The 14980-nt window shown below is 37.0% G+C and overlaps 1 protein-coding gene across 2 annotated transcripts in view; it reads left to right on the forward strand.

Annotated features, from left to right (window-relative positions):
• SPDL1 (spindle apparatus coiled-coil protein 1) overlaps positions 1-14980 on the forward strand; it is a 39356-nt gene extending 24376 nt beyond the window's left edge. Inside the window, exon 12 of one of the 2 annotated variants that reach the window (XM_088133618.1) lies at positions 14142-14980. In XM_088133618.1, the coding sequence (XP_087989744.1) occupies positions 14142-14295 (154 nt within the window). In that variant the 3' untranslated portion in view covers positions 14296-14980. The remainder of the gene's footprint in view (positions 1-14141) is intronic. The other variant, XM_007434275.4, reaches the window with a different exon arrangement.

Raw genomic sequence — 14980 nt, forward strand, 5'->3', positions numbered from 1 at the left:
CAATCAGCACAGACCTGCATCTCTCTTTTTTCGCTGCATGCATTATGCTATCCACTTCTTCATCTACTTTCTCAGTGTTGCATGCAGTGTACTACCCCAGCTCCAGCTACCTAGTTTGAAACTCTCAACATTCTTTAAAAAGTCAAAATAATAGAGAATGGAAAGGACTCCTATCTTGTGGACTTCAGTCTTCCTTACTGCTTTTAAACGTTTTTTTTTAAATCACTGTAATCTAGTGTCCATGTTAGATTTCATTTGTATTAGCAATTGTACCATCCTGCCATTCCAAAGTTAATTTGTATTCTAGTTCAGGATGGATACCTGACCCACAGTTATTTCATATTGATTTGATAACATCAGCCTCTAAGAATTTTTTCTTTATGAATGAATGAATGAATGAACTAAATGCATTCGGGCTATAAAAATGTATGCAATATGTGGAAGTAGAGACATGATTAAAGTAGTGGTGGAACATGATAGCTATCTGAACTTCTGGATGTAATGAGAGTTTTTGTATGAACTGACAAACATTTAACTTTTTCTTAGGGCTGTAAAAAGCTTTCAAAAGAGGTTTCCAAACATTTGAGCAATAACAAGGCACCTCCTTTTGAACTATTAAAGCAACTGTGCCTCTTTCCAGGTTCACATGATTATTCCTAGTTATTCCTATGGGTATGCAGTCATGTGAGTTTGGGAAAAGGCTAGGCTGCTTTAAAGGCTTGTAAAGAGGTATTTCATATATGCTCCCATGGATTCTAAAGCACTTCTTTTAAAGGGTTAGGGTTATGAGCAATTAAGCATATGTTCATTTGCTCTGCTCCCAGATTAGCTTCATACCCTCAAGATCATGCAATAGCTTTTTGGCCAATGGGCTTTCTTAGCTTCTGGCTCTGCTGTACATATTTGAAAATACTATGGAGAATTGTGCAGTGTGAATGCAAGAGCTTCATGGTGGACAGTTTCCACTGGCTGGCATTTTCACTTTGTCCTGGCTCCTTGGCTCTTTCCCCATATTGTTGAGATTATGGTACTGCAGTGATGATAGTCTTTAAAAGTGGTCATAATAACCAGACTAATTGCTCTGATGTCATCAAGGAAACCAAGAATGCTAATTGAGTGATCACCACCACATGATAGTCTTTAAAACTGGTCATAATAACCAGACTAATTGCTCTGATGTCATCAAGGAAACCAAGAATGCTAATTGAGTGATCCCATATTGGCCAGCTGGAGTGCCCTTTAGCTCATTTGACTTCTTCATTTGGAGGAGGGTAGTAGTAAGAACAATTGCAAGGTGTTTTGAAAATATTTGAGCAGGATATCATCATCAGGTGGCGAGTTGAAATCCCCAAGCACCAACAGCCAATCTAGCAATGGAATCCAGCAGCTCAGGCAGGGAAACCACTGGGCAGCAGGGAGGGTGATACACCAGCAGCAATGGTGTATCCCTGAAGTCCACCTTCAACCAGAATGCCTCACAGTTGAAGACAAGTAAGTGCAGGCAGCAGCACAAAATAGACGTCTTGTTCAGTTGTTCTGTCACTTCTAAACTTTACTTAGATATTCTTCTTGGGACTAATGGATAGACAATTTTTATTAAATAAATATTTAAAAGAATAAAAACAATACAAATTTTGAAAGAGAAAAGTAAGGAAAGGAAAGTTTTAAAAAAGGTACAAAGAAAGAAATAGAGAAAAGAAAGAAAGGAAAGAAAAAGTTATAAAGAAGCGGCTTCCGGACTTCTTCACAGCAGTTACAAGTCCATTTGTATTTTACCTTCTCTCGCTAAGGTTACAACATAATTTCCTTCTTTCCATAGTCTATCCTTTCTAGTAATCAAACCCATAAATCACAAGTTCATTTTTTTCCATTTTCAGCAAAAAGTCCATAAAGAGTTTCCAGTCACTAATAAATCCAGTTCTTGTCCTTTCTCTAATCAAACAAGTCAATTTTGCCATCTCTGCTAATTCTGTCATCTTCACCATTTATTCCTCCATTGTGGGTATTTCAGAGTCTTTCCATTTTTGAGCATATAATAGTCTTGCAGCAGTTATCATATATAAAAACAATCTTCCATAACTCTTTTCTAACTGTCTATCCATTAGTCCCAACAAGAAGAGTTCTGGTTTCAACTGAATGTTATTCTTTAAAATTCTTTGTATCACTGTATGTATTTGAACCCAAAAATTTCTGGCTTTTTTACAAGTTCACCAGGCCCTTCATGTTTTCCACATTTCCAACATAAATTTGAAGTATCTTTATATATTCTAGATATTTTTTTGGAGTCATGTACCAATGGTACATCATCTTATAAAAGTTCTCTTTTAAATTATAACATAATGTAAATTTCAGTCCTTTCAGCCACATGTTTTCCCATTGTTCCATCAGTATATTATGTCCAAAGTTCTTAGCCCATTTTATCATACACTTCGTTTCACTTGTTCTTCCATTTCAAATTTCAACAAAAGTTTATACATTTTAGCAATTGCATGTTCATCATTTGTCCATAGTTCAATTACAAATTCTGTCTTGTGCTGTTCAATTCCAAATGTTATCTAACTGTGCATACAATAACCATTGAAAACTAAATCCCTCTTCAGTCAATTGACCTTGATTTCATCTTACAGTTGTTCTGTCACTTCTAAATTTTACTGAGTAGACATCCTTTTACCAGGATTGTCTGTCAGTAACTGCTTCTTTGAGTTCTTCTAAGTTCACATTGTGTCATCACTGATAGCATCTATCCATGTTGTTTTTGTCACCTCTTTTGTAGTTTCCAAGCAGCAGGGTATTCTTCAATGACTATAGATTTCACTTTATGTGACCAAAATATTTAAAATAGCTTCATTATTAGTGCTTCCAGTGAGCATTCTATTTTTTACTTCATCTATTGATGAAATATGTGTTTTTTCAGTCCAAAGTATTCTTAGCAATTTTCTCCAACATTACCATGCAAAGGCATTGATTTTTCTTCAGCTTTTTGAGTGTTCCAATTTTCAAAGCCATTTGTTACAACTGGGAAAATAATAATCTTGACAATATATACCTTTGTTGCCATTGTGATGTCTCTGCACCTCAGTATTTTGTGTAAATTTGTCATAGATTTTCTCTCAAGTAACAGGCATCTTTGTTTCATGGCCACATCACCACAGCTGTGAATGCTTGTCTGGAAATATGAAGTCTGTTACTATTTCAGCTGTTAAACAGCTTCTTATCCATCTGTTTGTGTGGTTTGGCATTGCCTTTTAACATAATATATATATATTTAAAATAAATAGTAGCAGAAACCCGTTTGCACTCTCACCATTAACAAGAAATTCCTTAACTTTTCCTTGCTTCCAGCCACTAAAATTTGCATATCTGAGGCTGTTGATGTTTCTCCCAACAGTTTGAATTCCAGTTTCCAGTTCTAGTCTAGCATTTCTCTGCTTATATGTTAAAGAAGGTAGCACTGTGCAAAATTAATTTTGAACAATTTAATTGTACCATATTCCATTGTAACTGTTGCTTCCTAGTCATCATGCAAATTATTCAGAAAGCAGAATTGATGGCCTGGGTAAAATTATTAAGGGCTATCATGAATTTGTTGTGGCCTACACAGTCAAAAGGCTTGGTATAACCAATAAAGCAAAGCTTTTACATTTTTTGGAGCTAACTTTGCCCTTTCCATTATCCACTGGATGTTAGTAATGTGATCTTGGGAGCCTTTGCCTTTTTGAATCTAGCTTATACATCTGGCGCTTCCTGTTCATATAATCTTGAAGACTGGATTGTGAAATCTTAAATGTCTCTTACTATCGTGTAAGATAAGTGCAATTGCGTAGTAGTTTGAACATTCTTTAGCAGTGCTCATTTGGTTTTTGGAGTATAAATTAATCTTTTCCAGTCCTTGGCTACTGCTGTATTTTCCATATCTGTATATTAACAAGTAGAATTTTAAAATTGTTTTGGAAGGTTTTAAACAGTATGTCTTTTATTTCATCAAATCCTGCACCTTTGTTGTTAGCAATAGGGCCCATTTAACTTCATTTGCCAGAACGTCTGGCTTAGTTCACTGATCAAGTCTTCATATGTATCAGCAAATTTTGGAACTTTTTTGTATAGTGCTACTGTATATTTATGCCATTTCTCTTTATATTTTCTTTTCCAGCAGAACTTTTCTTTTATCATGCTCATCCCTTTATTAAAGGTTCTCTTGATTTTTTAATTTTTAAAAAATAAATATTCTCCTATGCTGCTACATTATTCTCTATTTCTTTGCATTGCTTATTTAGACATTTTTTTTGTCTTTGCTCTTCTCTGGAACTCAGCATTTAATTGGCCAACTTTTTCCCTGTTTTTGTGGCCTTTTGCTTTCTGCCTTTCTTCAGCTATTTTTAACAGCAGACAGCTATTTTGTCTTTTTCTTTTTTGCATTTCAAGGTTGTTGTTTTTTTACTTCATCTTTAATTATGTCCTAAAAATCTGTCCAGAGTTCTTCAAGCATTCTGTTGATTAAATCTAATCCACTAAAAGTATTTTTTCTTTCACTCCATAATCATATAGAGATTTACTGAGGATTATACACATTAAACTGTTCGTACAATAAGGAATACATAATAAACAAATAAGAATATAAAAGTACAATAGAGTCTCGTTTAACCGACCTTCGCTTATCCAACATTCCGTCTTATCTGACGCCCCTAAAAAAAACACAACACACATAAATCAGTGACGAGAAAAGTGTGCCGCTTGTTTGCAAGCGTGAGTATACTCTTGTTGCTCCTGATGGTGCGGCGCTGCAACGCAAAAATCGATTGCAACAGGCACGGCGGATCGGTGGTTTTTTTTTTACCACGCTCAATCGTTACTGTGTGTTATCCGACGTTTTCACTTATCCGACATTCTCCCGGCCCGTTTATGTCGGATAAGCAAGACTCTACTGTAGTAGGAAATTATTTGCTGAAACTATTGAGACACTTGGATTACTAGTTTTGCTGATGATCGCTTATCAGTTGCTACACCCTACATGCCACTGCCCCAAATTTTGCTATTGTATAGTCTGCAGTGGGCTGTCTGTCTGCAAGTAAGAAGATAAGCAAGAATTCATTTGTGTGGCCTGGAAAGTTTTCCAACAGGGCATAATAAGTTTATTCCATAGATTCACAATATAACATTTATTTACTTTATTAAATGTATATGCTGTCAAATCAAAAGACCTCCAGCAGCTAACCACAATCATGATCATACAAATATCAACATATAATGAAACATTAAAGCATCCACAGTAAGAAATATAAAAAAAAAAAATACTTGAAGTACTATCCACAGCATAGCATAACAATGACTCTGTTGTTGTTGTTCAGTCGTTAAGTCATGTCCGACTCTTCATGACCCCATGAACCATATTGCGCCAGGCCTTCCTGTCCTTCACTGCCTCCCTGAGTTTGCTCAGTTTCATGCTCATTGCTTCAGTGATGCTATCTAACCATCTCATCCTCTGCCGTCCTCTTCTCCTTTTGCCTTCAATCTTTCTCAGCATCAGGTCTTTTCCAAAGAGTCCTCTCTTCGGATTAGGTGACCAAAATATCTGAGCTTGAGCTTCATTATCAATCCTTCCAATGAGCAGTCAGGTTTGATTTCCTTTAAGATTGACTGGTTTGACCTCCTAGCAGTCCAGGGAACTCTTAAGAGTCTTTTCCAGCACCACAGTTCAAAGGCATCAATTCTTCGGCGCTCAGCCTTCCTTATGGTCCAGCTCTCACAGCCATACATTACTACTGGAAAAACCATAGCTTTGATTATGCGGATCTTTGTTGGCAAGGTGATGTCTCTGCTTTTAATATACTATCTAGGTTTGCCATAGCTTTCCTCCCAAGGAGCAAGCGTCTTTTAATTTCATGGCTGCAGTCTCCGTCTGCAGTGATCTTGGAGCCCAAATAAATGAAGTCTGTTACTGCTTCCATTTCTACCCCTTCTATTTGCCAGGAATTGATGGGTCCAGATGCCATGATCTTAGTTTTTTTAATGTTGAGTTTCAAGCCAGATTACGCACTCTCCTCTTTCACCCTCATCAAGAGGCTCTTTAGTTCTTCTTCACTTTCTGCCATTAGGGTGGTATCATCTGCATATCTGAGGTTGTTGATGTTTCTCCCTGCAATCTTAATTCCGGCTTGTGATTCTTCCAGCCTGGCATTTCTCATGATGTACTCTGCATATAGGTTAAATAAGCAGGGTGAAAGTATACAGCCTTGTCATACTCCTTTCCCTATTTGAACCAATCGATTGTTCCATGACCGGTTCTAACTGTAGCTTCTTGGCCCGCATACAGATTTCTCAGGAGACTTCACTCTCTAGGGTGACAATGACTCTACCAGTCCTTAAAAGTCCTGTTGATGGTGGTCACAGAAGTGGCTATTATTCCTGTGACCAAGAATACTTGCTAGCTTTATACCCCTTTAACACCTGAAAATGAAAGATCACCAGTAATTTCTCCCAGGAGGAATGCCTTGGTCAGATTGGCACTGGTTAGAGAAAGATCCTGCAAGTATCCAAGTGCCAATCCAACCCGGAAGCCTATTGGAACCAGTACAGGATCCGTAAAGTTGGTGTTCATGGTGCTGAGCATCAGTCAGCAAGCCGGATGCTATATTTTGTACTAATGCCAGTTAGGTGGTTTTCAAAGTCAATCCCTTATAGAGTCCATTGTGTTGATGAGGATGTATGTCACTGTACTGAGTTCCTTCAGTTCCATTTAGGCTGCAACTAGCACGGCAGCTGCAAATACGAAAAGGCCTTCCTGTTCACAGTCTCCATGTATGAATCCAGCAGTATTCATGTGTCCAAAAGGATCTCTGCCTACTTTCAGTTTGCCAGCTTCTAGTGGTGGCCAGCATACAGTCTGAAACAGCCTCCCAGTTGCAAGACCAGGAATTCACTTTCTCTGCTATACTGTCGAACAACTTCTGTCTCTGGAAAGATGGAACTTTTCCTAATCAATGTCTCATCAATTTTGTGCGCTAATAGTTTCCTTTCAATTCAGTCTTCCACAGTATTTCCCAGTTCTCAATCTCTCAACTGCCACCGTCTTTCTTCAGTCTGTCAATAAGCACTGTTTCCACTGTATATCTCATTTTACTCCTACTATCCCCAGGGTACAAAGAATCACTCACCACAATCAAAACTGTGTCATACGTCTAACAATCCACTCAACACTAACATAATATGCCCAACTATTTCTACTACTCCTGATCCACAAGAGTTGGTGTACTCCTTATAGAGAGTCCTTTAAACCTGCCTTCCTTAGGAGCAGATGGAAAAATCCTGAACGTGAAGAAGGCTCTGAAATAGGCTGTTTCAAGGTGGTACAATAATTTGTTGGCCGCAGACTCTGATTCAGAATCTAACGGTTAAGGACAGTATTCATCTCATTTTGCAGTTCAGTGTTTAGGACTTTGTTTTAAAAGTATCCTGATTTAGTCATAACCCACAGACAGCAAAATCTCAGGTGACAACATGTAGGTCCACAGTTTATCAGGGAGGGCCAACTTCCAGACTGAACTGAGATAATCAGAGATTTTAAAGGGGACAAAAGTCAAGCTTAACCAGGGTTTATACATTGGCCAAGAATGAGTTTCTAACTTGAGTAGGCCAGGCTCCAGGCACATTTGGAACATGCTTGAGGTTCTGATGTATTGCCCTCAGAAATTTGGACTGAATAATTTGCCCAAGGTAATTGGAGTATAGTCCTAACTGGGTTGAGCCACTGACTTAGCCTCACATGATTTAATGCAGGCAAGCAGAAAACATCCTTCTTTTGCACGGAGGAATCAGAAATAACCTGTAGCACTTGTCTGTGCTGTGCATTACATTTCCAACTTGGCTTTTCTTCTTATTCAAGGTATGGAATACTACCTCAAGATATATAAAGCACTGTGACAACTGCCCTTGGGGCTGGTACATCTCTCTCTCGGTTCTTTCCGTTGCTGGTTGTGTGCAATGCCAAAACAACTCAAGAAACAAATGAATACTTTCCAAATGAGGCTTTTTACTCACTGCTCAAAAAAGGATTGAATACAAAAAATTAAGCTGCAGATTAAAACTTGCTCAATGAAAGCAAACAGTCCCATAAAAGTAAAAAGCAGGTAGATAAATCCTTTTCCACCTGAGCAGCCTCACGTGAAGTAGCCTTCCAAGCGAGCCTAGATTAAGGCTTGAGGTTCGCAGCTTCCTTGAGGAAAGTTGATTCCGCAGACCAACAAAGATACAAAGCCGATGTCTCTTCCAAAGCTCCCTCCGTCCTCTCTCTATAGCTCCGGGGCTTATCTTAAGTACTCTTTCCAGGCTGGCCTCCACCCCTCTTCACCAGTGACAACAATTAAGGATACTGCTTTGATTTTAATTAACAAAGGTTTCAAAAGTTACAAATCAACATACAACTGGGGTTTCTCCACAAGATCTTATCTGGTTACAACAATTTATAGCTTACTAACTTCTAAAGCTTGTCTTTTTTCTCCCCTGATAAAAGCCTTATTCCCATCACTTCAAAGTAGATAGAGGAAGCTTCTCCATCTACTAATTTGGACAAGGAAATATACATAAAAACAAGTTAGTTCCCACAATCCCGGACCTCCGTTACAAGCACTTAGGCTGATTAATGATATTGCCCTGGATGTTCTAGCTGATTATCTCAGGGCTTTGGGGAAATACTACAACCTTTGCCTTCTTATAATTAATCAAAAGATGGTTACTGGGTAAAAGTCCTACTTTAAACTCTACTTGTCTCTGGGCAAGACTATTATTATTTATTCTATTTCAGGTTTGTTTGTTTTACTTCAGAAGCATTATTTGTGTTGTTTCTTACGTTTCATTATTTTTGTTTTTTAAAAATATCATCACCTTAGCCAACTTTTCTACTGGTTGAAAGGTAGATAACAATTATCATGGACTACTGTTCCACCTATTTGGGGCTCAGTTTTGGCTTTTCTTTTTTAGATTGCCTGCAAAAAAACCCCACTTGGTGTGTTGCTCTTCACTGCATGTTTGTACGTACAGTATTTGTAATAAGTTAGGCTTAAGTGCAGTTGCTTAACTCTTGCATGAAATTGAATCATGTTTAAAGCAACCCTCCACAAAATCAGCCTATTGCCATGGCATTTAATAAGCTTTACAAACCAGCATTCACAATGAAGATTGAGTTTTTAACAACAGCTTTTAAGAGTCTGGTTCTGAGGGCAGTATAGTATGGGATGACTTAAAAGCTTTATATGGAGATCCATGCTAAGCTGCCTATACTCATTAGAAGATGCTGGTCATCAAGGACATAAAATAATATTTCAGTCTAGAAAGCATCATCCATCCATCCTTGTCACTGCTGGAAAGCCATGCTGCTAACTAATGACAAGCTACCTGCTCCAAAGCAGAACAAGATGGCAGTGTAGTGGGTAAAGCAGCTGTCACCCTGCTAACAGCAAGGTAGTCCAAAGGTGTCAGATGTGACTTATCACACCAGTGATGGTTTGGATGAGAGTTCTTCAGCATAGTAGAAAATTCCAGCTTCCATCATCTCCCTTAGTTCTTGTCTCTGGCCTCATGCTCTCCCTGTGCAGCATTTTCAACCAGGATGTGGTAATCTTCTTGTATCACTAATGCAGGGAGAAATACTGAGACTCCAGCGAGCAGGAGCTCTATCTGATGGTTTGGACAGAGTAGAACTGGTTCTGAATGAATGACAGAAATCCTTTGGTTTTGGGCAGTCAAGGTCAGGTCTAGCCGTATCTGGCAGTTATTTCTTGTGGTGATGCACATTGTTCGCACATGAATGCTGATTTGGTGAAGCAGCCTGCTTTTCTTAAAATGGGCCTCCTGCTCCTTGACAATCCTGACCTGTCTCATTCCTTCAGAGGTGACTACTAGCTACCTGGACACCCACACTTGGCTGATGAAGATGAGTGAGTGATGTTCCTCAGACACCATTTTTATCTGAGTCCTGTACAGCTACTCAGTGACTCATTTGAGATTTCTAGGCCCTGCCTTACATACTGGGAGGTGCATTAGGCTCTCTAATCACTGCCTTACCTGAGTTGCAGTAGGATTCAGCCACTACTCTGTTTTGGTGTTGCTGAGTGACCAGTGGTGGGCATAGATTCAGGTAAAAGCAGCTTCTCCTCCTTGTGACTCCAGCCTGTGGATTACTAACAGAGGGAAGTGGGCTAATTGGGGTCAGAAGTCAGCACCACCACTTCCTCTGTGCTTAGGGAAGAACCTTCTCTCAGCACTGTGCCTTCCTCAGCTTTATCCTTTATATCTCCTGGTGGCACCACTGCTACTACGAAGGGAGAAGCTTAGATAAAGCAATATTTCTATGCGGCTGTTTCCTTTAAGCTGTTTACTTATTTTATTTTTTGTACAAAACTTGCAGCTTTGCTTCATTCTGTAAACTTTCCTTTTTACCCAAAGAAGTGATGCCTGTAAGATATTCTTGCAACTAGTCACCAAGACAGTTGATGGATTCAGTATGAAAACAGAAGAACCTGCATACTAGTCAATTTTACCATCTTTAGATACTGCTGCTGCTTCTAGCCCTCTGCCCAAATTCCCAGTTACAAAAGTATACAGCAGATAAAGACCCATGACTGACAGGAAGGAGTAAAATCATAGAGTTACTGGGCAGTATAGAGCAGCTTATTTTCATTAAATGAAATGATTTTTTTTATTTGGTTAAATATAAATATTTGTATTTTGAGACATAAATTAACCAGTAGTTCTATATAGAAAATTATCTTAATGTGTTGTAGAAGCCCTGGTTCTGTTTGGAGATCTACTCTAGAATTAACATACATTTAAGATTATTGAATGTTTTTATTAACATGGCTATAATTATGAAAAGATTTAGGGTTTTTTTTTTTTTAAACGTAAAAACCATCTATTTTGCTATGTAAGTGGAAATGTGGGGTTAAGAAAATACTATGCTGAAGATCATTTTAAAGAATTTGGTGCTGTTTAAAAAAATCTGAACCAGATGGGCAGCAGTGTCCATATGAGTGGTCAAAACAGGCAAAATGGCACACACATGCAAAGAGACAGGATGTCAATTATGACATCATGACTTCTTGCCTGTTTTGATGCACACGTATGCTGCCACCACTACCACCCTGGACATTGCTGCAAGTAGGTACAGGTTGAGGACATAATAGAATGTGAACTGAATGCATATACGTGATATGTGAAGTGGGTATATAGGAATGGAAAGCTTGATCTGTGAAATAGAAAGACCTTCAGTGGTTAGAGAGGACAGAATAGATAGTGGGATTACAAAGGAAGGATTTCAATTTTAGAGGAGGACTATGGAATGGTATTTAATGTTTTATGGAAAAAGTTAATCCTAGGTGTTGAGGTTAATGTGCCTCCCAAATATGAGGCCAAATCTCCTTGCAGTGATTGTGCATAGCTTTTCTTTTTCAATGGAAAGTTGAATTTTGTGCATGCTTTAATCTCTTAATGTTAGTTGGGAGTTAAAAATTTATCATACTTTAATGGTAGTTTGTATGGGCTCCCACTAGCTGTGCTAGCTGGGAATTTTGGGAATTGTAGCACCACAAAGAAGATACTTTGGTGGGGGAAGCTGAGATGAGAAAAGGTACAAAATAATAGTAATTAAATTTCACTGAGTTAAGAATGGATAGGCTTAATATAAATTTAATCAATGAAATTCCTACCTGATAGAATTAAATTTGTATAATAACCACTCTCTGATTTTGTCTTCCCTTCTTTTTCTTTTCCACTGCTTTGCCTATATTTTCTGAAAACTAGAAGATCAGTTAAATTTAGACAATCTACATTCTTTTCTAGGGAAGGAGAAGAATCTCACCTTAATTTTTGCTCTAGGAATTTTAGGGCAGAAGATCTAGTGCTTCCTTTATATTAACTAATGTCGTGATTTTATAATATCACTGTGACCATTTTTTAAAACTTATGTGGGATAAGCTGTTTGCCCAATAGGGACTGAAATTAATAGGGCAGAATTCAGATGTGACTGTACTTTAAAAAGTCAGGACAGAAATATGGGTGGATTAAAGTTAGCTGGAAGACATATGAGTTCTCACTTAGCTGCAAGCCATCTTTTTGGCCACATTCCATACATGCATTCACTAATTATTAGAATTTTGCTTACAACTTTACAGTATTACATCAGTGTAAATTGCAAAATGATAGTATTGATTTTCTTCTTTTAATTTATTTATTTATAGTTTTATAGAAAGAAATAGAAAAAATTAAAAAATAGGAAAATACATGAAAAACTACAAAAATATGGCTACCCAACTTAACCAAAATAAAACAAAACGAAAGGGGGAAATCATTTATATATGTCACATATTAATCAAATGTCAAACAGATTTCTAAATCTACCTTAGGGTGTTTTTTTTTAATCAATATTCTCATAAAATATCGTAAAATATATGCCACATAAAAAGATACTGAGTCATTTTTTGATTAGTAAATTAAATTGCCTTCTCAAAAATGGACAATTCACACATCTCTTGAATTCAATCCTTAATATATATCAGGAATATTACTACTTTTCCAATAAGTCTCTTAGCAACACCCAGGTCCAATGCAACCATAACTCCTCAAAAATAGTCAAATTCCAAGGTTTTGGGACATAATTTAACTTAACATTAATATTTTTAACACCAAAAAAAATCCTCATAAAATATTATTTGAAAAAAGTATCAGTGATTCACAGAACCAAATCATATGGTGTAGTGGTGAAGGTGCTGACCTAGAAACCAGGGGACTGTGAATTGTAGGCCTCCCTTAGGCATGAAAGCCGGCTGGGTGACTTTGGGCCAGTCATACTCTCTCAGCCCGACCCACCTCAAAGGATGGTTGTTGTGGGGAAAATAGGAGGCAGGAGATATGTTTGCTGCCTTGAGTTGACCTAATTAAAAAAATAAAATGGGATAATAATAATTATAATAATAACAACCCCTTCAATTTTTTACATTGCCAATAAACAAAATCTGACATCCATCCTTTTGAATGCATTCTTCAGGTTGTCTGGTAAACTTGAAATAGCTAAACTTGAAATCCATCTTTTGATAAATCAGATTTAATTTTAAATCCACTGAAGCACATTTAACATTTTTTAAGCCTTGCAACCACTGTTTTCTTTATACTTATTGAAATGTCCTGTGGTTCCTGATCACAGTAAAAGCTACTGTAAGGAGTCTTGTAACAGTAACATGTAACATTAACAGTATCTCAAGATCATGGATAACTAATTTGAATCCATATTGCAAAACTGCAAAGATAAATTTATATGTTTAGTATGAAATGTACTCAGTTTGGCATATGAAGTTATAATTGTCCTTTGCATGGTATAGTGATCCATATATAAGCTGCTTTAATAGGATATAATCTCATGTCACAAAGGAGCACATGTGAATTTCTGCTTAATCATGATTCACTGAGTAGAGGACAGTTGGTTGGGAATCACACAATGTGCCAAACTGGAAAAAGTGAAAATATTTTGTAGCTTAAAACAATGTTGAAAATCATATCTATTTAGCCCTTGTCAATCATTTATAGTAGCATTACTGTATATTATTTTCTCCTGCATATCCATAATTGTCTAAAAATATCAATGGACTGAAAAAAAACCCCACAGTTGCTTTCATTTGCTAAAAGATTTTCTGCCTATTTTTTTTAGTTCTTGTTGTAAAAGGCACATGGTTGTTCAAAAAGTAGTTTAACTTATGCAGCACAAATTTCTCTGGTATCCTGTTTGAAATAATATAAGCTTAGTCTTTGGTGCACTTTGGTAACACTTACTAGCCAAGTTAAAACAGATCTCAGATATATCCACCAAATGTTAATTTGATATTAAACATAGCCCAATAAATCTGATGTACTAACTATTAAGCTTCCAACTGTACCTGTATGTAATATAATTTCTCAGCTAAATGTTTTGCTTTGTTTGTTTTTAGTATCTGCTTTTTTGCTTCTTATATCCACTTTTTGCTTTTTTTGGCATGAATTTTGAATAGCGTTCAAAAACTAAGTAATATGGGAACTAGGAACTAATGGCATGCTTAATGTAGTTTGAATACAAGTTAATGTTTATATTTAATATGAAACTAGAGTGGTTGCTTTACTTATAGGTTAACCTCCGACCCTGGTTTAAAGACGGAAGAAAATCATCCTGGTGCAGCTGAAGATATATCCAAGTGCAAGAAGAAAGCCAAAAAGAATCCTTATCCCATAACATATGTATCTTCCAAGCAAAACCTTGAAACTCAATGCACTCAACAATGAATATTTTTTGCACTTATGGGGGACCTTCCAAATGTATCTGAAGTAGCCTACCCCAATCTGGAGTGCTCCAGATGTGTGGGCTACAACTCTCATCATCTCCAGTCAGCATGACCAATAGCTGTATTGACTGGGCATGATAAAAACCCTGGTCCAATTCATCTAGCGGATTCCAGACTGGGGAAAGCTGTTGCAGAATGCATGAGTGGAACAAATAAATGATTTTGTTCAGTGCCTTTTAATGGCATCAGCTGAACATCACGCCTGAACAATTTGTTTGAAGCTGTTGCTTCAGTTGTGAGACTTGTGCAATGTATCTTGAAGGCTGCAATTCTGTAAGAAAAAACAGTATGCCTACCAGCAGTATATTCATGCTAATATACAGTCCACTCTTGTCCGTGTGATACCCAAGTGAACATGTAAGGCTAGACATAAATAAATGGTTGTAATATGTAGTAATGGAAATGTAACTTAACAGTATTTTCGCTTTTCTTGAATGTATTATTTCAAATTTTATCAACATTTCAAGTTAAATAAAATTTTCAAATTACTTTACTCAAATGTAATACTTAATAAATATTGAAGAAATCAGAGGTGAAATGCATTACATCCTTCTGGTGGTTTCTCTCTTAGCAAAATTGTAGTTTACTGCTAAAAAGAGTATCCATACACCATTATCTCAAGTTGA

Source organism: Python bivittatus, unplaced genomic scaffold (assembly GCF_059951505.1).
Source record: "Python bivittatus isolate LINGU-HERP-01145 unplaced genomic scaffold, Pbiv_v1 ctg000080_np1212, whole genome shotgun sequence".
NCBI lineage: Eukaryota > Metazoa > Chordata > Lepidosauria > Squamata > Pythonidae > Python > Python bivittatus.